At 37.1% G+C, this 24192-nt stretch overlaps 2 protein-coding genes across 5 annotated transcripts in view; both read right to left on the bottom strand.

The window, feature by feature from the left end:
- The window catches only part of LOC129565305 (pro-epidermal growth factor-like), an 80028-nt gene extending 67252 nt beyond the window's left edge, over positions 1-12776 (bottom strand). Inside the window, exons 1-2 of one of the 2 annotated variants that reach the window (XM_055440041.1) lie at positions 11112-12776; positions 5963-6501 (exon numbers count right to left, since the gene is read on the bottom strand). In XM_055440041.1, coding sequence (XP_055296016.1) covers positions 5963-6092 — 130 coding nt within the window. In that variant the 5' untranslated portion in view covers positions 6093-6501; positions 11112-12776. Of the gene's footprint in view, positions 1-5962; positions 6502-9542; positions 9870-11111 lie in introns of those variants that run through there. The other variant, XM_055440051.1, reaches the window with a different exon arrangement.
- Positions 12777-14557: 1781 nt separating this feature from the next.
- Positions 14558-16043, bottom strand: LOC129567400 (uncharacterized). 3 transcript variants are annotated; one of them, XM_055444271.1, is made up of 5 exons: positions 15740-16043; positions 15418-15659; positions 15197-15347; positions 14889-15143; positions 14558-14813 (listed from the first exon to the last, which is right to left on the bottom strand). In XM_055444271.1, the coding sequence occupies exons 1-5, from the start codon at positions 15903-15905 to the stop codon at positions 14581-14583; spliced, it is 1047 nt and encodes a 348-aa protein (XP_055300246.1). In that variant the 5' UTR covers positions 15906-16043; the 3' UTR covers positions 14558-14580. The 3 variants fall into 3 exon arrangements, with proteins under 3 accessions (XP_055300246.1, XP_055300252.1, XP_055300237.1); XM_055444277.1 differs by having other exon boundaries at positions 15036-15143; XM_055444262.1 differs by having other exon boundaries at positions 14558-15143.
- Between the last annotated feature and the right edge of the window lie 8149 nt (positions 16044-24192).

The raw sequence follows: 24192 nt of genomic DNA, 5'->3' as shown, positions 1-24192 counted from the left end.
ATATTCAAACAATTTCAGAAATGTTTTTATTTTGGCTTTGTAAAGAAGAAATTTCTTTGGCCTTAATGCAACCGAACCATCAATTTCCTCGACATAATGAAGTGAATAAATGAAACAATTGCAACTGCATCATCGAAATAACGAATGCGAAACGATTATCGTTTTCTGGCCACTTAATGTGTGTGTAATATGACGTTTTTAATTAGTTTGACATGGTCTCTGGAAAATATATTGTTTTTGAAGCGTTACCGCCACCACGGTGATTAATGGAAATCGAATATATAGATTGAGGCAACGGAATATTGCCAAGTAATGGTATGACCACACATCTAACGACCGGCCTTATCAATCGGCCTGCCCAAAGTGAGAAAAACAATATCATCGAAGCGTTTCGGACATTCATTCGAAAGATATTCGGTGTGACGGTATTTCCAGGCCAAGTACTATGTTGGATGATTGGCCAAAATGCCGGAAAATCGTGCACATGTTCGGATACATTCAAAATTTGGGGCCACAAACAAGTCATTCTTGTTTCATTTCGAGTCGATTTTTTTTTCAATTTAAAATGTTCGAAAAGCGTTAAATTTTTCGTAACTGCATCGAGGCGTTATGTGCCGAACGGAACACGGAACGGCATCAGGTGGTACACTGTTGCACACTCACACACATAAGAACAATAGTGTGAACCGAAATATTCACACTGAATGAAATGAGGAGAGAGAAAAGACAAGAAAAATCGCTCAAAACACCTCGCTTTCTTCCCTTGTAGCAATTCCATCATTTTAACTACACGCTTTTCGGCATGGTCACTTTTAGTTGCATGCGTGTGTCTGTATGTGAGTGTGTGTTATTGTACATTTTCCATTCAGTCCGATCGGCACCGTCTTAGATGATAATTTATTATATTATTTTTCGGTTACTCTTTGGATTTGGTTTTCGTATTGTTTTTACATTAATTTTCGATACAAATAGCGCCCTCGAGCACACCAACAATGGCCAGAGAAATACTGAAACTGTAACAAACAGCCCAACTAATGTGTAATAAATAAAGTCGACGAAAATAGGCAAAACACAAGAACACACTCGAAAATTGTAACCAGCACAGAAACGAAGTGATGAATGCAACGGATAATTTATTTTTATTACATTATTAATTGACGCCCTCTCATGTTATTATGTGTCGGATTGTCGGAATCAAAATACAGCCCATCCATTACGCGTTGTGGCGGCGCACTTTTTCATTCAATGGCTTGGCTTGGCTTGGCTTAGCTTGGCTATTGCTGTTGTGGTCATGTTTACCGCGCAGTTCCGCTCGCTCACAACATTCAACAACAGCCGTCGCACACGAAAAAATCAATTGTCGAAAAATTGAATAGCGGAAAACTTGACGAAACACTTCATCGATATGGTCGACAATTTTTAGCCGTTTTTTTTTTATTTTCCGAGAAAACTACGATAAAAATGAAAAAAACATATGATGAATTTTTTTTTTTTGATTTGTGACATGCAATAGATTTTATCCAAATCAAAGCAAAACCCTTGCTTCGTACTCCACAGATTCTCCATGGTTTTCTCGTCAATTTCTTCCATGTGTCGCTTCTTTGGTGGTTCTGAGTCAACAAACAAAAAACAATGAACCGAAAATGAACAAAACCAAACGTGGAAAAGAAAACTGAAAAAGTATTTTTTCGTTAATCGACATTCCTTTCAGCTAGTGCACAGTTGCACATAATATTTGGTTCTAGCTCATTAACTCCCCTTTTCAACGAATAAAGAAACAAATTATTACAAACTGAGAATACCAAATAATTTTTCTGGTATTCATCGTTGCATTTCGCTTTTCTCTCCGTGTGTGTGTCTTTCGTTGTATTTGTTTCGGCTGTGGTAAAATTGTGATGCGCTCAATTCCAAAATATCAGCCGTCGAATAGTGGTAAATTGCGATTGCATTGGCCGAACGAAAAGCGGCGTAAAATCAAAAAGTGGCGTCATTTTAATGGTTTTTGTTTAGCTTGTGTCTTCATTCCGATGCCTGTCCACCGCAAATGAAACAATCAAAATCCGCGGCTAAAGAGAAGTCAAGGCAATTATTTGTGTAGACATATGTAGTTTATCGTAGTTTCAAGACATGTGTAATTACCCGGTTCGACCACAGCAATCGATCTGAAGCGCAAATATGTAATTTCACTTTTCAAAACATCAATAAATCGATTTGAAAACATTCCAGTGTTCGTGCAATTGTAACTGGAAAGTCCAACTTTTTTTTTTCAAGAGCATGGATTCGTCGACCCAATCACTCGTGTTTTAAGGTTCGGGGGGAGGAAATATTTCATTTTTATTTTATTTTATTCAACATATACCGGTGATTAAAAATGTGTAATTAATAAATCAACAAAATCAAGAAAATCAATCGAGTGAGCGGCTCTCTCATCATAAATAGATAAGTTTGTCGATGATGTGGTTCTTTTTCATAGTCGTCGTTGTCCTCTTCTTCAAATGGTCAATCAATACTACATTGTTCGGTGTGGTTCTCTTTTTCCCTATAATATGATATGTGTATGCACGTTCCAATCGATAATTTGTAAGAAATTTTACGCTTCCATTAGTTGTGCAGCACACATCACAGGAATGTTACAAAAAGACACCGACAACATCCAGAACATATACGTGAGAACCCAATCAAAGTGTTGACTAATGCCCGCGTATGGAAAGAATCCATTCGAGAATGAAACGAACCAAATTCGAAACTTGTGTACATTGCATTGAAATGAGAGAGAGAGAAGAAAAAGCGCGTAATAAAAACAAAACATACAGCCTGATGGCATCGACATCAAAATGAGTGGAGCGGATTGTGTGTGAGAAAAGCGTGTTGACTTTTAAACAGTCTGTTTTTTCTTCAGAATCTTGTTGATTATCGACTGCGACACATTCAAATCTAATAGGTTTTTTCTTCACCTCGATTGTGTTGACTGTAATCACATTTATTGGTGAGTATTTGTTTCAGCCGTGAGCCAATTTTCATAGGCAAACACAATGGGTTTTTTTACCGCCTAGCGTCACCGACTCTCCGTATTCAGTACGTGTATACGTGAACCATATTTGCTTTTAGTTATCGTTTATTTTTGGTTTATTCAATTGGTACATATTCGATAATTCAATATTGTTTTAGCGATAAGTTATCGCATTCATAGAGCGAAACAAGTACTTTTTTTGTTCACAACACACACTCGATTTGTCCGTGCGAATGGGAAACATTCATGAACATTTTTAATTGTATTCGCCAGAATTTTCATGCCGTGTGTAGTGCAGCTAATGTTTAAACAGCAACAACAATGAACGAACAAATTGAATTGTGGAAAAAAAATGACAAAATCCACACACACAAAACACGAAAATACGAAATAGAGTCGCTCTTTGCATGGAGAGGAAAAAAAAGATCTTTTACGTAATTGTCATTTGCATTGGCTAATTGTGTTTTGCACTTGCTATCGAGCTTCAGAAAGTAACAACAACTTATTAGTTTGGATGTCATTGGTCTTATGCTTACGTCATGTGGTGTGTGTGTGTGTTTTGTGTCATCAAGCAAACTGACGACATTGAATTCTCTCTCACACTGTCTCTAAAAATAAAAGCAATGAGTGAAATCATAATTTGCCTAAACTGCACACACACAAGTTAAATGGAGCCAATAGTTTGTCGTTAAAAGAAGTCAGTTTCGGGAAATTAGTCATTTGGAAAATTCAACGAACACTCGACTCGCATCAAACGAATGCATATCAACTGAAAATGTTGCTTTGAAGCTGATTTTTCGAATCAATTTTCCGAAAAAGTTATCGAAACGAGTCTAGTGCCGTTGCTGCTGCCGCTGCTGCCGCTGCTGCTGGCAATGCATTGAATCTTCATATTTTCTATCTTGTTACTTAGTTCTGCTTTTAATTAAAGGCAGTAAATGTATAATTCCACCAGATTTTCATCTCACAAAAACAAATGAAATTCTTAAAATATATCCACACCCATCCATAATATGCATGGATCCGGACAGAAAAAAGCCGAGATCAACCGAAAATAGCAGTCGCATCTTCGATGGATGTGTTTTACATGCATGCAAACAGTGTTCGCCGAACAACGCCTGCCGAAACTTAAAAATGCTGCTCTTTAGAGAAAAAAAGGGCACTTAACAACAGCGCCAAAGAAATAATAAAAGAAAAACACATGCAACTTTCCTACTTTGATATCTAGTTATGGGAATATTGACTATATCTATATATGCATGCTATTTTTATGATGCGATAGCATTGTGTGATGGCAACACAAATGCCAGCAACTTTACTCCGTTATACTCGCTCCGCTCTCGAACGTGAATATTTATTGAACCGAAAAATGAGCGTCATATTTTTAGTTGAATAGTTTTCCGATGCGCCTGGCCTTTTAGCTGGCTCGGAATAAAATTCGCGACCGAATGCTTGCCGGTTGGCTAAATTTAAATGACAAGTGCTATAGTTATCAAAATCGATTTCTATAGCAATGAAGGTCAATGAATTCCGGCTGCCAGTTTCTTTTTTCGACTATCTTCCCTTTAAAAGCCGAATCGTTTCAAATAAATTATTCAAGGAAAAACCGAATGTGATGGTTTCAATTCGCTCGAGAAATGGAAAACAACTTTACACCTACAGACGAAAATCAATCGATCGATAGCGTACTCCAACATCGATCTAACACAGCGTACATTGTGGTGGAAAGGGCTGAACACATTTTTCATATCGTTTGCTCAATCATTCAATTCGTTTGAAATATATATATATCGGTTTCGTAAAAGAAATGAACGAATTGTGTGTGTTTGCTTGTTTTTTGTTGTACACTCGAACGTGACGGAGTGCTGTGCGCGCGAAGAAAGTTCTTAAAATTGCAACAAGCTAAACATTGTATGCACCGAAACGGATGAATGACGCAGAGAATGTATGCAGTAGAAAAGAATGAACACAAAAAGTGGCAGCTCGTTGTTGTTGTTTTTCGTTATTGCTTGTCTGGCGTCAACATTTAGACACTATTTAGAAAAATGATGTAATAATCATAAATGTGAACTGAGAGAAGGACACTAAAAAATGTTATAATGTATCAATTGTGTGTATTGAAAGTTGCTCAGTTTATGACTTGGCCTAGTTTGTGGTCAATTTGCATGTGTTCAATTTACATTTGAAAATTAACGCGAAATGATGTTTTGACGCGGAAAAAAACTTACAGCCACCCGTACGGTATTTGATGCCGATCACAATTTCAAGCCTCGAGTGTTTTAAACTGGCAGAAACAAAAATATTCACATTCTCACTATCGATTTATTTTTGTGTGTGTTTTTTTCGGCTTCACGTGAAATTTGCATTCGTTTTTGGTCATTGTTTTCGTGAATATGCTGATATTTTGCCAAACTCTGTTACCGCTGGCAACAGTTACCAATGGAATTCATTCCGAATGAAATTCCGTCGACATTTTTGACAGTTTTTGTGTTGTTGTTGAAATTACGTGATCTTTCCTACGAATATCAATTCTATCCGAAGCAAAGAGCTTCTTGAAATCGCCGATTTGGCCATCATGTGAAATCATCGACATATTTCCATTTTTAGCCACCGGTCAATTTTTTCTGCTTCGGTTGAATGATCATTTAAATATGCTGATGGTTTGAATATTTTGACATCATAGAAGCTCTTTCACTAATTGGATCATCTTTCGTTTAAAACCACTGCGCTCAAATTAACGCGCTTTGCTTCTTAATTGTTTTCCAATTAATTTTATTATTTCACCAAATTTAAATTTGAAAAATGAAATCATGTGAGAAAAAAAATGTTTAAAAAAACCCAATACCAAATCCCATCACCTATTGACTATTATGAATAATCAATTTGCGAAAAAAAACGCAATAAAATTTTTCGATTTGCTTTGCAAAAATTGTGCATTAGTTGCGATCATACCTGAGAAACGTGCCAGGAACTTGTAAAATCCGTTTGTGTTGCATTTTAATAAAGATGGTCGCTCCATCGTAAATATTTGCCTAGTGTTTGTTTTAATCGGCTGATAACAACAGCAGCTGCTATCATCCATTTGAAACTGTATTTTATTTTTTTACGATTAATGTCCCAAATCTTTGCTCTCTTTACAAAACCTTGTTTTGGTTTGTATTCGATCAGTTAATCTTTTTTTTTATCGATACTTATTACGGCACAAATGTTTATTGTATGGTCAAACAGTTTTTTCGTTTACTTTCGCAACACATTATGGGGCTACTTAGTTATTTTTGTTTTTTTCTAATGTTTCGCTGAACATTTTCTCTTCTTCTTTCAATTTAATGTAAAGGGCGTACAATTTTCAACAGTATTGTACTGATTAATTTCTTTTTTGAGTGATTGGAATTATTCGAATTCTTTTGTCGGATTAATTTTGAAATGAATCTTCGTCGTGGAGTTTGTGTTTATATTTTGATGATGCGAACATTGTTCGTCCGCTTCGGCATCTGTGAAAGAAATGAAAAGATCAATTTAATTAGTAAGATCAATAAAATGGATGGAAATTACGGTGAAGTATTGTCAAAAACCGACTCAACACCATTGCTTAACTAGATGATTATGTCAGTTGAAGAGAACGTGTTCATTTGTTGCAAGCAAAAGAGTAAAAAAAAAATTGAAATGCGACCTTTTATTTAGGCTATGCAAATCAAATCACGTCGATCTGATACGGAATTTTCTCTTTTTTGACGGTGTAAATCGTGGCGCGTCCAGTGTAGCTTAAATACAGAACAAAATGTATGATTCATGGCTTAAAACTTCTTTCCAAGACTTGCTACCACCGCCAGTACAGAGTACACTTAACTAAATGACAACCAGTGAATACTAAACGCCGTTTTACTGGGAGAAATTTTCTATGGTCAACACGACAACCATCTGGTCAGACCATGAACTCGGTGATCATCCATTGGAAACTCCTTAATTAAAAGGCTTCGATGGGCTGTCGTCGAAAACCTATCGAATTCATTGAATAAATAATAAGATATTGACCAGAAGTCCAATCGTCTTTCGGTCGGGTCGATGGCACATTCCAAAATTATATGATTCAAAATTGGGTAATTGTAATGTCCGACGAAAATCAATGCATGTGCTATATTGATTGTTGTGTGTATGTGTGTTCTTTTACGCGCAAACCAAACTGAACATATGGCACGCACACATCCTCCGCTCATAAAATATGAATGAAGTAATCGGCACGCCAAACAGCGTGTAAAACATTAATCAATCGATTGTAAGGTGTTTGGATTTTATATCAGGAATGAAAGCGGCTTCGCACGGGGCAAATAACACACATTGTCGAAATTTAAAATTGGCGGACATATGTTGAGCCGCCGCTTCAAATTTGAAAGTACGAACGGAATGCGGCGATTTTTGTTTCTCAGCTTTCTGCAATGTAACTCTTTGGTGAAACATGTTCTTCGTTCTGCATGTGCGAGCCAGAAAAACAAAACGCACGGAGAAATTTCGGCATAAAAACGATAACAACTGTTTGAAAAGGACTGAAGGCGAAAATCGACTACTCCACCGAAACAATAAATTCATTGTACGGTGCAAAACTTCGTTTTTTTCTCGTTGTTTTGGTTCGAATCGAATGAGAAGATAAATTGAAATGGTAGGGAGGCTACGCATGCCGTCGTTTACAACCAAAGAAACGAACTGAGAGAGAGAGAGAGAGAGAAAACACCGTTCGAACCGCCAGTCAGTGCAATAAGATACTCAATTCATCGTTGCAATATGCGCACAAAGTGAAGTGAATTATGCACATATGCGAATTTGCAGTCAGTTTTCGATTGTTGTGCTGCACGGGTTTTTTCCCTTCTTTCATTAATTGAATAAAAACACAAACGATCAATGGTATTTCCAGACAGTGAGCGAGCGAGTAAGAGTAAGAGTAACGAAAAACCGACCCGTAAAGGGAAACCTACGAAAAACATGCCGTTGTGGCAGTGCACTGACACAGGCACAGGCACAGCCACAAATACACACAGCGAGTATCTAGTCAGTGCTTGATGGCTTGAGCCGTTAAATATAGATATTGGCAAGCGACACCGAACAAAGTGTGTGAGCGAGAGATCAAGTGATTGTGTTGTCTTTTTCAGTGCTGCTAAACTGAACACAAAAATGTGCGTATGTTTTGTCTCTCGGCTGCCAGCACAGTGTACAGGTTCTGAGTCGAGCGATTTTTTTTCGGTTTTTATGTCTCGGAGAGACTTTTGTGCTCGAGAGTGTTGTGTTGTTTATGTGCAATCGCAATGCTGTATAGACGCCGTAAACAGTGTGAAGTCATCAGAGGACGGTGTATGCGACGATTAAGCAGCGTTTTAGCCATTTATGCTTGTCAACGACACTCGGCTACATGGAAATGTTTCTTTTTTTCAATTTTCGCTACTAAAAATGGCGATGGCGAAGCTATTTAAGTGCAAAAATCCATTGCAATGCTGTGACATTTGCCAGCGTATTTGTTGGTTTCGAAGGCAAATGCGAGTGCACGCGCGCGCACATTAGCGCCAACCAAACACAAAACCGTAACTCTCAACTTCAGCGTTTGTCGGTTCTTTTCTCTCTCTCTTTCGAATCAAAATATTTTACACGTGATAAGCCACGATCATTATTTATTCGTTGCCGAAAAAAATTGCGTACATACAAATAAAACCGTTTTTTATTAAGCCGATTGACCATAAATTTTGCGATTTAACACACACAAATACACTAACACAACACAATGAATATGCGAGGATTAATTTGCTGCAAGCGATTTGAGCGTGGAACGAATGCAGCCCAATTCAACGCTTGATTCCAAGCTCACAAGGAAGTTAACCAATATGTTTGATGGTTTCGTTTTTCATTCGCTCCACTTGGTGCTTCGTGCACAATGCACGCACAAATATGGACGATACCATTATTGCTGTGTGTTTTTTTTATATTTTGTTTGAGCCTGCGGTGAATCGGAAGTGAATAATGGAACATAAACAAAACACATGACCGATACATGAACCAAACAATATCTATATCCAATATCAAGTCAATGTCTATCTCCCGTTCGCGCGCTCTTCGGCTTGCATACTGATACACCGGGATATTGTTCGTGTTCAATGTCGTGCCTTCTGTTGTTCTTGCTGTGCGGCAATTGGAGAGGAAAAAAAAATCATGAATTCAAATCAAGTCGGCACAAAAACACACAATATATTCTCGGTCGCGTGAACGTCAAAGATTACAACATTTACACCCGTTCGGTTGAACAAATTTTGACACTTGAAAAATCAAATGCATAACACAGTCATACAATTGAAAACAAAAACGCGCAATTGTTTCGGTTTCATTTTCTTTCTCGCTCGCTGAACACCAATTTTCAATTATAATATTATATCCAAAACGGTTGTTTATTTTGAAATGAATAATAGATTCGATGTCGATATGATCAAGTGTACAAACACGAATTATTCGATAATGGAATTAGTCGAAATCGTTGATTGAATTCGAAAACACTCACAGACAGGAACAATTGTCCAAATATCATCATTTAACTAAATCTCACATCCGTTTACTTCTATTAATCAATTTTCGGATTTGTTTATTTTGTCATTTCTCGACATTCAATTTAAAAAAAAAAACGTGTCTCGTTTAATGTCGTCGAATGAAATAAAAATTCAGAATGTTCTATTTGCTTTCGTCAAATTTAATGGAAATGTGCGTCATTTCTTCGTAAAAGATGAGCCACAACAAATGGTACAAATTTTGGCGGCTTTGTTGTTCGTTCGTATTTCCGTTTGATTCGTCGTGAACTCAGCTTCCATCTTATGCGCCGAAGTCAGACTGTCTAACGGTAGCACAAACGATTCATCGCACAAAATTCATTTTTATACACTAACCAAATGTTAGTGCCGATTACATTGTGTACACATAGTCTGTCACACGACTCGCTGTGTGTTTGTGTTGTAACTTCACAATTCGGCCAAAACGTGCTAATTATTCGACGCGAACCGGTGAGATGATGAAAGTGCCGTGAGAAGAAAAAGTGTGACCAAAACCGAAAATCGGCTGAGCATAACTTAACCCAATAATATTTCGTTTCGATTTCGAGATCTATGAAAGTTGGGGCCTTTGATTGGGCTCTTCCATCTTTCAATTGTGTTTGTATGCTGTTTCGGATTTCTTCATACAGGTCAACCGAATAGCACACTACATTGATGCTTGGGTTTTCTCGCTCTCGTTTCTCTCTCACACACACAGAGCAACAGACCGATTCGATGCGGTGTTGTAACTTTTACAAATGTTTACGTAGTAAATTTAAGCCGCACAAGTTCTATTTGATTCATATTAGTGGACATTGCTTTCCGTACCCGATGAACGATGCTTGTAAAACGAAAAATAAACGATTTCTCAATATCATTTGATGTTCGGATTTTTTCGTTCGGTTTGTTGTTGGTGACTGAGAAATGCGTCGAAATTCTGGAATAAATTTGTGGCTATTGAATTTTGTTCGACATTCATGTGGTGTTTTTGGCGAGATATCACAGAAAACGCATGAATTTTGTATGAAAAATATGCATGTGCAAAAGAGGCTTCGTTCATTCGCCCATAAGTTTGTATGACGAGTTCAATGTCTTTACTTTGACCCTTCAAACAATGGGTCAATGGCGTGATCGTTTGTAGTTCAACCATCTACTTCAGATTTTCAATTAAAAACGAAATAATTCACACACGCTCATTTATTGGTTCCAGTGAATTCATCGGTGTGTTTGATTCCCATTGCTTGAATCATTCCATGTACTGAAAAATTCAATTGAATCGGTGATCGGTGTGTGTGTGTGTGTGTGATGATGGTCTGGCATTTTAATTAACATGAAAATTCGGTAAAGTGAGAGATTTCGACATTTTAGCCTTTGATTCGCATCTGATTTCAATTTGTAGTACTCTTTTCTTGGAAAAATCAAATACAAAGTACATCCAACTGTTTTGTGTGTTTGTTTGAGATTATGTCCATTAAATTTCTGACCATTTGAAATGAAAGAACAAGAGGAAACAAATAGAATATCCAAAGAAAATCGAATTAGCTCACCATTTACGATTTAACATGCCAAGTGCAAATGACTCAAATTATATACGACGATGTGGATAGTGCGTGTGCGATAGGGCGTATTTGCGAGCGAAACTGCTTCAAATCGGCGTAAAATTGTTTCTTTTTTCCCAAATGAAGCTCGCGTTCTTAGATCTGTTGTTTGTTTGTTTGTTTCGTCTTCAGTCTTTTTTTCTAATTTCTTGTTCTTCTACTGTCAATTACACACATGTACACTTTCTTTCTTCAATAAAAACGCACGGGCACACGCATGGATTTTTCGTTGAACTGTGCAGATTATCGCTCCGAAAATACTACAATACTTTCGGTTACTTTACTACTAATTTGTAATTAAACCACGTACAATTAAATTTTTTTCATTTCATCGAGTGTATGACTGGTTTTTCAGCAAATCAGGTGGCTTCTTTTTCTTGTTTGCTGCTGTTGCTGCCACAGTTTGTGTGTTGTTACTTATTTTTTTCTATATATATTCGTTCGTCTTCTGTTTTGTTTTTGCTGTTTAGTTTATGTTTTTCTCACACAACGAAAATGCACATCATTTGCTCTTCGCGCTGTTATTTCTTTACGCGCTTCTCGCTGTTGTTGTTTTTCTTCTTTATTTCAAACTGAAAATATCTCTGTATGTTTTTTTTCTCTCTCTTTTCTTTCTGCTGCGGTTATTTTGTTTTTATTTCGAATATTTTTCTATGCATACTCAATTCGGTTTTTTTTACCATTCCGTATTATTTTCTTCGGAACTTTTTCCTCTGACTGTTTGATGCACACACATAACAACAAAAAAACACAAATAATAATAATGCTGGCGAAGAGAGAGAAACAGATTTGTATGTATCTCTGTATGTTTCGGTGCTGTTTTTTCATTCGCTTGTTCTTTCTTCACTTACAAATTACACAGTACACTTGCTGAGGTAAATCGCCTGAAAAATCGTAAAACTGCCAGCAATTCGATGTTGACGGCGAATTATCAAATACTCGGTTCACTTGAAGTATTTTGTCAGTTTTATTTGTTGTTCCTGGTCTTTTTTTGTCGTTGTTGTTGTTGCGATAAACTTAGTCCGTTTCGATATTCATGAAACGGATTTTAATTCGAACACACAGTTGCACTTGGCAAATGATACACATAACAAAAACACGCACAAAATAAACGAAACGAATTAAACGAAATAATAATACGAATAGTTAGGTGGGGAAAGAAAAATGCACAAAACTAATGGAGAAATGTCTCAATAGAAAGAGATTTCATTATCCATCGAAAGACGGGTCGGTCGTTCGATGTGAAACACCGAAATCAAATGAAATATATAAATATTGTAAAGAGGAGACGCACTACAAATGAGACGACGTGTGCTGCGACGATTCAACGATGTTACCGTACATAATAATACTGACGTTCTGTTGCACGATTTCAACCAAAAACCTCCATCAACTATCGGAGCACACCAGCACAAGAAGCGAAAGAGCAGCAGCAGCAGGCAGGCAGGCAAGCAACTATTTCACTTCGCTCCGTTCGCCCGTACAGCAAATCCAATCGTTGCGTCTCGTTCGCGTGCTGTGTGTTGAATTTTGTAAACGGAATTTGCTATGCCACTCACACCAACGATGCGTACCATTTGTTGGCACATTTATTTTCCACATTTGTGTCGCGCTATTTCATTCGCTTCAATTGGCTTTTTACATTCTTCGTGCGATTACATTAAAACACATACGGTCGACAGCAGCGGCGGCAGCAGCAGCAGCAGCACAGCAATACATACAAACCCGTACACATTCCTACCTAATGTATACGGCAAACGGTCTATTGCTTTATTCAGTTCATTCGAACCGCTCGCTTTGTGCCTGCATGTGTGTGTGTGTGTGAGAGTGAGTTCGTTGGTATTCGTGCATAGTAGTTTCGGATGGCGTGAATTTGTAATAGTAGGCGAATGCACACTGGAATGAGTGGCAAAGTAAAGTGTACGGACTACTCATGCTTGTATTTGTATTTGTATTTGTACCGCACACATTCTGGCGCTAGTAACAGACCAATATTTTCGATCAACACAAACACGACACTCTCTTGATCACACTCTTTACTCACTCGCTGTGTGTATCGTTTGTGAAGAAATGCATTGTTGTTGCTGCTTTTTTTCGGTGATGAAACAGAAGGACGACAAACCAAGAAAATCGTCTCTCTTTCTAGCCTCATAAAAGCCATACGTGAATGTACTGTACACACTGTGGATAACAGCAGCAGCAGAAGCAAGTCAGAGCTGTTCGTTTCTCTTACGTGCGATGCTTTACATCTCCCGACCGGGCACGGTTAGCCAGTGAACAAAGAGAGTGATCTAAATGAACCAAAAACCCGTTAATCTGAATTGGTTTGCAAGCATGATGCTCTTTGGAGGTTTCGCTTTTAAATCGTGCAACAGAGCGTCAGTATGATTGAATAGTCTCCGTACACGTTGTCTCATTTTTAGTGTGTCCTCTCTTTACCATATTCATTATTCGTTTAAATATTTCATTTAATTTCGAAACGAAACAAACAACACATTTAAGAAGGCGAGCTTCATTTGAGAAAAAAAAACATTTTTACGCCGATTTGAAGCAGATTTGCTCGCAAATACACCCAACCGCACACGCAGTCATCGTGTCTAATTTAAGTCACTGTGCTTTTTAAATCGCAAGTGCTGAGCTAATTCAAATCTCTTTGGATATTCCATTTGTTTCCCCTTATTCCTTCAATGCCAATGATCAGAATTTTAATGGAAATAATCTCAAACAAACACACGAAACAGTTGGATGTACTTTGTATTTGATTTTTCCAAAAAAAGAGTACTACAAATTGAAATCAGATGCGAATCAAAGGCTAAAATGTCGAAATCTCTCACTTTACCGAATTTTCATGTTAATTAAAATGCCAGACCATCATCATCACACACACACACACACACACTCACCGATTCAATTGAATTTTTCCGTACACGGAATGATTCAAGCAATGGGAATCAAACACACCGATGAATTCATTGGAACCAATAAATGAGCGTGTGTGAATTATTTCGTTTTTAATTGAAAATCTGAAGTAGTGCGAACGATCACGCCATTGACTCATTGTTTGAATGGTCAAAGTAAAGAAGTCATACGAACGGATGAGCGAATGAACTTTGAACCCCTTTTTTGAACTACTTTTGCACATGCGATTTTTTTCATACAAAATTCATGCGTTTTGGCATTATCTCGCCAAAATCGCCTCATGAATGTCTGTACGGAGTGTGCACTTACTTTTTGTAAGTGGTAAATTTACACAGTGAGTTTAATATAATGAGACTGGTATGAATTAATTACTTTATTTTCCTTTCGTATGAAAATTGACATCAATATTGTAAATCGTTGGTAAAACACATTTTAAAAATACTTCAGTCTTATAGGAATGTTGTATTTGCACGGCAAATAAATACTTTTACACCTATATCTATGGAGTTTTGATTGTTTCCACAACGTTCAACACTAGAATTGATGAAAGTTCAAGCGCTTCATTTTGTGATTCGTTTGCTTGCTTCTCATCTATTCCACTATTCGCTTCGGCATTTTTTTCTTCTCTTATTTGAAAATCCTCCTCTTCATCAAAGAAAATTCCAGACAGTACTTTTTTAGGGTCAATATTGGGTGTGTAATCCATGTGACATTTCAGAAAGTAGTCTTGAGCTATGAAAAACAATGGTTTGATTAATAAAAATTGGTGATTTTGGATAGAAAAGAAAAAATATGCAAATATAATACCGAGAATCACAAAAAGAAACGTTTTCAAAGCTAAATGCAATTCAAAGAGCAGAGCGGGATCGATTTCTCTATCGAATAGATATATATCAAATCCAAGTAGTAACACTAGAATTATTCGAACAGAACCTGATATAACAACTATGTAACCGAAGAATGTCCAATTGATATTTGGCCCATAATTCTGGATGAAGGTGGTAATTTTGGTCTCTATTGATGCTTCTTTTCCCTCACGTGAACAAAAGCGAAAGAAAAAATCTAGAAAAAAAATCATTGTATATTCTATGAAATATATGAATCAAAGGACATACAAGTGATAGCAAGATGAGCTAGGGCGTAATCGTCAATCCCGGAAAGTGGTTTAAATATATTAAGAATTGGTATTGCATATAACATGATGGGCAATGTTGCGTGAAGTGATCTTCTCATTACGGCAGTTTTCCAAAGAGATTTTTCTTCAATCTGAAAAGTGAATTTTCGGTTGTATTTTTCTTCATTCTAATAAATAATTATTATTCTTATACTCACTCACCTCATAAATGTTCCAATAAATTAATTGCAAATGATTGACAATGTTCATTACCAGATACGAAATTAAGAAAAACCATAATAGATTGAAAACTATACACGAAATGATATCTGTTTGGAGAAGTGGAAGAAGCTTCATTATGACCGTCACATTTAGACTATGCCCTGTTTCGTATAAGACAAACAGAGCAATGTGAGCTTTATATTTGTTTCGAAACAACTCCATTTTGTAGATTGTAAAGTACACTGTCAACGTTAAAGAAAAATGATTATTTGTTAATTTATTTCGCTTATTTGAAGAACGAATAAATGAATAAATGTATTACATGCAATAACGTATACAAAGAGCGCAGCTACAACCAGTTTTGAGGAGGGTCGATCCCATTTGAACACGATGTACAACTCCATGCCGAAAAAAGATGAAATTGCGAACGGGAAGAAATATCGTTCCCATTTACACGTTACTGCCTTTTCTTCAAAATTTTGGACCATTTTTTGTTTTTTCTTGTAATATTTTTCTCAGACACAACAGCAAACTTGTTCATTGGTTTAAATAAAACTAAATGTGTTTATTTTGGTTTAATTATTTTAATTTGAATCTATTGTTGTATACAGCAGCCCTCGAACTGATTCGACTCTGAGTTGTGAATTCGATTCACAAGTTGAGTATATAAGTGTATGTGTGCGGGATTTGCGCATGCTCCGCTCTCGCTACTTGTATCCTTTGTATAGGAAGTGTCCTGCATGAAATTTATTATTCCTAAATTCGGCTAGATGGCGGCTCATGTTCTATCAGCTGATTCATATGGATTGAATATAATCTACATATATTTTGTTTGATTTTTTCTTGTATACCTCATTTTTTTCTGTCCACTGAAAATTATGGGTTAAGGAAAAAATAGAAAAATTGAGATTATATTTGTGCCGCATTCATCTCGATTTATCTCTAAGATTGCATTCATACTCTTGATACGGTTGTTTTTTCTTGTGTGATAAGAAGTGAATGTCTATCATATTTTGTCAAGATTCATAGCGACACAATGTCGACACCAGCGTCACGCATTCACATGATTTACATTGATTGGATCAACTGTTCAACTCACGTTCATTCAATCAATATTTTTCCAATAATTTTAGGCAGCAAAAAATACATTCAAAATTCAAATTGTACGAATCAATATTGAAGAATGCTGGCGAAGGAAAAAAAAACGTATATATTGGTTAACTGTGACCAGTGCATTGTGGCGTGAGACTCATTCATACATTTGCTTGTGCAATTGATTGAATGTGAACTTGTGAGTGCATACGCACACAATGACAAAGCAGCGCATTGAATTCAGAAATATGGCAGTGTGTGTGCGAGAGAGAGAGAGAGAGAGAGAGAGAGAGAGTGAGTGAGTTCTAGAAATACGAATCTCAAGCAAAAGAAGAAAAAAATTCAAAACTCTATTGAGTTGAAAGAAAGAGAGAATGAGAGCAGCTTTAAAAGCGCGTTGCATTCTGAATTGTTGTATATTTTGCCGACGATGACTCAATACGTGTACGAGCACGTAGAGTAAGAAGAAAAAAAACGAAGTAGAAATGAAAGAAAGGAAAAACCATGCAACTAAAACTCCTACACGCATACAATTGGATTTAGTTTTATTTCGACTACATGTAAGAGAATAAGAAGAGAAAAAGCGCATTGAATGAAGAAGGAATAATCGACGATCACAACTACATCCAAACACAGACACACATACACACACATACAAAACATTCGAACAATTAAAATTTCTTTACAAATGAAAAAAGAAGAAGAAGAAGATTAAGAACGAAAGGTATGATGTGTTAGTGGTGTTTTTTTATTTTGTGTGTATATTTCCTTTCCTTTTCCACCTTTGATTCATAACTTAATGTGTGCAGTTCAATGCAATCGACCCAACCACACAGAGAAGCGCCGAAACAGAGACTGAATTACTATTCCACCTAATGCCATTCAAACTTTGATAATTTTTTGTTATTGTCGTTGTACGCTCGCTCGCCACTTACTCACTCACTCACTCACTCACTCTCTTTCGCTCCAAATGCACAACACAAACACGAGCACACACTCACAAAACGTCACCAAGAAATGAACGTTAGATTTCCTTTTCAGCACATTTTTCGGTTTTTCTACTACGAACACCATCGTTTGATGTTGCATATTATGCGCTTGTTGTGTATGCTTTTTCTTTCTACTCTCTTTTTTCATTCGATTCCATGCCTAACTATTCTGCGGCCATTCTTTTCCATTGTCGTACCGTCGACGTTTAACTTCTTGTGTGTGCGACATCATATATAATTCATATTTGTTTTTCTTCTATGTCTTCGTTTTGGTTATGCACATTATACGTTTTGATTATATTTTTGTTTCGTTTCGTTTTAAGATTCCCTTGAATATGTTTACTAGCCGTTTTGTAGTCCGCATGTGTTTTTGTGCACATTAAATTGGTATTTGGCTTTGGTTTGAGTCGGTGTGTGACAGAGAGAGAGAGAGAGCGAGAGGATTTTATTTTCTCTTCTGTCATCGTGGTTGAATAACTAATGCCCGAAACATAGTTGGCTGGACTCATAGGTTTTCAGAGAGAGTAAAACAGTAAGAGAAAAAGAAGGGAAAAAGCCATATATACTCATATTGATTGGGATATGCGGTGGTGATAGGCGAAGCAATGGCCACAACCACGCCATTAATATGCAATCCTTTCGTCGAACGGACACTTTTTTTTTGAATAGAGACACAGGTTTGGATAATTGTGAACGGAGCGCACAACATATCGTCTGCATAGCAAGTCTAGTGCAAGGACATCAATGCACAAAAAAATATCCACACACTCACACAAATCACATGCAATGAATAAAATCGCAACCAAACTACCGACCAGACCTTAAATTCAAAGCACTGTTCTATACGGAGTAGGAAAAAACCATGATCCAATAAAAATATATATACATTATACAATTTCTGCAATGCAGTCACCGGACCTGTACTATACGCAGGCATGAGCATAGCGTTGAGCGATAGAAAAAACAACACAAAATAGAATCGGCGCTTTACACTAGTTCCGTTTTTCGTCGCCTTCAAATGGATTAGAATGCTGATAAGAGCGAAGAAATAGGGTTCAATGCTGCTTACGACTCTTGTTACCATTGAAAATTGATTTATTTCAGCTATAATAATAAGGATGAAAATAAATGTCCATGTGGAACGGTTCCAGTGCTATTCCCAGTTTCAATGAGTAATTCCGTTCAATTTCAGCTTGAATATATTGAAAGTTGAATGAAATGGGACGGATATTGAACCGTTATGGTTTTGATTAAGCAAATTTTTCAACTAATTTTAAAAACGATCGCAATATTATTCATAATATTATGCAATCGATTCAGTCTGAATAGTATTGAATTATTTTGATCGGCACTCTACTATTTTTCCATGTTCGTAGAATCATCAAATGAACGCATTGCATTTCCTATGTGTCATGGATTGTGTGCACACAAGTTCCGATTTCAAATCGGTATCTATCTCGACACACGAATTCCGGAATGGCGAATGAGTGTGAAAAAAAGACGAGAGAAGTGATGATAGACGCAGATCCAATCAAATACAACCGAACACCGGGTAGATTTCTCGGAAATGATACAGAGAGTGAGGTTTTCTTTCGACTTCATATATGATTCACTACTAAAAATGCATTTGCTGGCACAATCTGTTCGGCCTTCGGAGCACACATAGAATCTGTGTCATCCTTGTCGAATGAAAAAAAAACGAAAAAAAATCTATAATATTTTCTGATCGGTTTTGGTCTTCGATTTCATCGTAGTAACTTCTGTTACATTTCTTATGACTTTCTGTGTTTGACTAACGATCTCAGTAAATAATATTGTTCGGGAACAAGATATCACAAAGTGAATAAAAATGTTCACAAGAGAACCAATAAAATAAAATAAAAAATAAGACAGAACGAAAAAAAATAAGTGAAAGAATGACGAGAAGAAGGAGAAAAAAATTGATGAGGATAAAAGGAATGCCATTGAGAACGAAATATTCATGTGTAAATGAAGTTTCGCTCTCTCTCTCTCTCTCTCTCTCTCTCTCTCTCTCTCACATACACACAATCGAGTCATCGATGAATAGATGAATGGCCGTAGACACGCAGCTCAAAGAACAGTGCCTACAAAGTGGAAGAAATGGAATCGATGAACAAACAAACCAGCTCGAAAATTATGAAAAGAACATTTCAGAAATGAAAAGACGAGAGAGAAAAAATGAAATAAAAGTAAAAGAAGATGAAATAGGAAGAATAGAGTCTCTGTGATTGTAGTTGCACATAGTATATAAACATATTGCATTTTTGTATGCGATTTCCAGCCGAGGACATGAATGGTACATGATCGGAACTAATAGAGAAAAAATGAAAATATAACGTCAATAAAAGGAAGTTTCACCTGAATAGAACGAATCGCTCTCGTCTCATTCACTCTCTCTCTCTCTTCCCCTCCCTCACACGCGCACTCGTTCGCTCTTTCATTAACTCACTTTTGGGTCTGTTAGTGTGTGTTCGTTGGAGCGGCCACTTTGATAAAATGTGTGCATTGTAAGTGTCTCAAGTTTTGTGGAATTCAGAACGGATACAGCCAAAGGTTGAACAATGGGTCAGTTCCGATGCATCATACTTAACGAGTTTTTTTTGGGCTGGTTCCATTTTTTTCTTGCCAATAAATACGCGCCCTTTTCACATTTTCACATTTCTGCACACTTTTCGATGAATGAATGTGTTAAATTGGGTTGCATTTACTTGTGAAGCCAATTCTCAATTACATATTCGTTTGAAACTTTTTTGTTCAATGCGAAAGAAAAACAAAAACAAACAAAAGCCCAACTCAAGAACTTCCGAAGTCAATGAGAGCCAAAAATGAATGAACGAAATGAAGCGAAAACCAAAACAGAAGTGAATTGCAAACAAAATTGAGAAAACGTGTTGATTCTTGAATCGGTTGCCGTATTGTTTCAAGGAAAATGCATTTTGCATTGTCCCACGCTAACAGGTTCCCGGAATCGGAGCATGTCGGCTCCGAAAATTCAAAGAAAAAACAAGTTTGAAACGTGTTTGCAGCAATAGTCAGCGTAGTCACCCATTCATCTTGTGCGTTCCGATTGAAGTGACAAATTCAGTTCCACAACTAAGCCAAATTTAACGATTTTGTCATTGAATTATAGTGCCAAAAGCCGCTTCAGTTTACCGCATACACCGAACATCAATCTCTCTCTCTCTCTCTATTAAAGTCTATGCATGGAGCGAATAAACTTAATAAAAAAATTTTATTCAATATTCTAGCAGAGGATCAACATCTGGTTACAAATATGGATCGAATTGCTCTATAATCCCCACGAAATAAAAAAAAACGATCAGAAGATGAAAAAATAAGAGTTGACATCAACCGATTATAGAATGGAGCGAATAGAGTTGGATTTGACGTTTTATATTGATTTCGACCAAATAAAAAAAACGGTATTAAAATCGACTAGAAACCGAACGTCGACGATGGTAGAGTTTGAATTTACGCGTTTTTTATTTGAATTAATGTTTCAGGTTGTTCCATTAACTAATAAATTATTAAGGCTACTTCATTCATTGATGTGTGGGCATGAGTATGATGAGAATGCGCGCGCGAACGACCGCTCTTTTTCTTTCATTCCTTATCTCTCGGTTTGATTTTGAATGATGAAATTAATTTCAGTTTCGTTTTGATTCGATTCGATTCGAAAAAAATGATCATAGAGAACAAGATTGTGAACAAAACAAACTGCTTTGGAACATTCCAAATGGGCGCTGAACAGAACAGAATCGAGCCAGTCATAGGCCGAGCACAACATTTGATTGCCAGCTATTTAAATGAAATATTCCACTGATTCAACGAGTAATCGTAAGCGGCTGGGGTCACTATCTAAATTGAATATAATTAACACATCGACCGCATACAATCGAATCAAATATCATCACAAGAGCGCGATCGTTTGTTTTGCCTTGCATTCAATTGAACACATCGATCGTATTATTTTCGATGTTTCGGAAAAATTACATCATTTCTATTCTTTCGCCTAACAGCGGGAAAATCCGAATCGTAGCTCGCTACATCTCATTTAGTGAAACTCATGGTCATTTTTCATTAGTTCACTTGATATTTTCGATTTTTTTTTCTTAAAAAGAAGAAATTTCAGAGGGAAGGCATTTATGAGGTGAATTACGTCAAAACTCATTTTCTGCCGCTAACTCAATTGAAAAATTCGATTCGAACTGAAAGAGGAAAAACTGTTTGAAACATTCTTGATTCGTTTCAGTGTTTGTACCACCATAGAAATGCGGCATATGTGTGTGCGTGTGCTGTCGATTGGCAAAACGAAAAGAAATGCCAGAACTAAATTAACGATCGTATCGAGTGTGTGTTGTTTGTTTAGCCGTCGAATTTTCAACGCTCCTTAATTTTCGAATCATGTTTTTGTTTCTATCTTAATTGCCTTTGTCATGGTATCATTCTTAATGGTGTCTTTTTTGTCTCTTGGCGATGGCCGATGTGTGTTTCATTTCGTTATTCGTCTTTTTCTCTCTCTCTCTCTCTCTCTCTCTCTCTCTCTCTCTGTCTTCTGAATTCCATATCGTTCCTTTCGTTGCGGTGTGGCTCGGAGGATTTCGATGACGTTGTGTGTGTCTGCATACTGTGTATAAATACAAAGGTGTCGTTCAATCACATGCCTAAATACCTGCATTTTCGGTGGCCGCTATGGGAATGGACATTGCACGCTAAAAAAGACATAAAAAAAAGAGTTCAAGAATTTTTGGTATGTCCTAAACGTCACCACACCGACAGCATTTATTCAACTGATGCCAACAACTCTCTCTCCTTCTCTCTCTCTCTCTCTCTCTCACTCACCCAGACTTTCGGCAATCGTATTTTACCCATTTCATGGTGTCTGTTTTTATTAGCCCGATTCGTTGGCCATTCCGAAATTCTGAAACCACTTTAAGACATTTAAAAATGAATTTACATTTTTTTCTTGTAGATTTATTTTTCTGTTTGTTGTTTCCACTCTCGGGCAGTGAGCGGTCGCTAGTGCGCGAACGCGCGGAACAAGGGATAGAAATATGTGAGTGCTTGTGGCGTTGAGTGCAGCGACAAAATCAGATAAAAATGTATACATATCGACGTAGAGAGAGAAGAAAAAACACCGAATGAGAGATATGCAGAACGATCACGCTATGGTCTTGGATTATGTTTATGGCAATCAAATGACGACCATATTGACATCATTATATATCATTATTAATCCATTATTTCGGATCGCGTTCACTTCGGATTAAAATGATAGAGATTCGTTCTTCATTTTATCGGCGCTGGTGTGACATCGTAAAAATGAGATAGATGCCGAGACCCGATAGAAATCATATTTTTCCATTTGCAGCACACAATCGATAAATCCATAACGAAAACTCAACGAGAAGAACACAAAAACCAGCGCGCGCGAGAGGGAAAAAGAACAACTAACACGAATTGCCTCAGGATCATTTTCAATTTCACAAAACATTTCAATAAATTCTAAACTGATTGTTTTCTCGGTGTTGTTTTTTTCCGTCATTTGTTTTCGTCGAGTGTGTGCGAGACTGTGGCGCGATAAAGCCATCGAGACGGAGAACGATATGCGATGTTAATTTGGGTCTGTGAACATGGATGAGCTCAAGTATATTTGTGTGCTGTTGCTGTTGTTGTGTCCACTTCATTTTCTCATTTGGTTCGGAATTAATAATATATCGATTTGATTTTTCCTTTTGAAGATGTGTTTCTGTGTGACGATGCTCTCTTCTCCCGCTCGATCATTTGCCTCTAAATGATGGGAATACATTAAACAGAGAAAAAAATGCGCGAGCCCGCAGCAGCGCACATACGGTACGCTCACCTCAAGAATAACTGTTTGGGTGGCACACACTCGTAGAGCAACTGAGAAAAAACGTATGCGCGCGCGCTCGTCGACAAACGACACTGAACTAACGAAGCAAGTGACCAAACGTTCGAGAAACGAAGCAACGACAAAAAAAATATGTATTAACAAAATCGGTTAGTTCTTAAAGTGTGTGATTTATAGTTCAAGAATCGAAGTCGCGCATCGAATCAGTGCATTCAATTTAGTAATATTATTGCCGCACTATTCGTTCTATAATTTTTATAAAATGTGATTAGAAGCGCGGATCAAGTGTGAGGGAAAGACGCAGCGAAAAAAAGAGGCGACCAAATGATTAAAAAGACGATCCGAAACACCCAAAGCGACAGCTAACCGCACCACAAACCATATAAAAATCGCCAAAAAAACCACAACAGACAAAATATGGAACGGCGAGCGAGAGAGAGAGAGACGAACTTTAGCATCACTGCAAAAGCAAATAAACATTTTATTTGTGGATTTTATGGTGGTTGGCTTGTTTACAAACATTTATTTATCGATTCGAATGTATGTGTATTGTTGCGTTTGCATCCAAAGGATGCCATTGTCTGTGCACACACATACGGAATTTCTTCCTTTTTACTGCGGTGTCGGATCGAAAATCGGCTAGAAAGTAAATTCTTGTGTCTTGGGAGAATAAGATGTTTCCGTGGAAAAGGAACACACAGAGCTAATCGGCAAAATGATTGGACGGCGCTGAGCAACACCTATTAAAAGTAACAGCGGCATCGCAAAAAAAACATACAGACACATACACATGCATCTCAA

This window comes from Sitodiplosis mosellana, unplaced genomic scaffold (genome assembly GCF_009176505.1).
Source record: "Sitodiplosis mosellana isolate CC-2019 unplaced genomic scaffold, AAFC_SMos_1.0 Smas_scaffold_1, whole genome shotgun sequence".
In the NCBI taxonomy this organism is placed as follows: Eukaryota; Metazoa; Arthropoda; class Insecta; order Diptera; family Cecidomyiidae; genus Sitodiplosis; species Sitodiplosis mosellana.
Note: the sequence above shows the minus strand (reverse complement) of the source record. Positions and strands in the feature narration are given on the sequence as shown.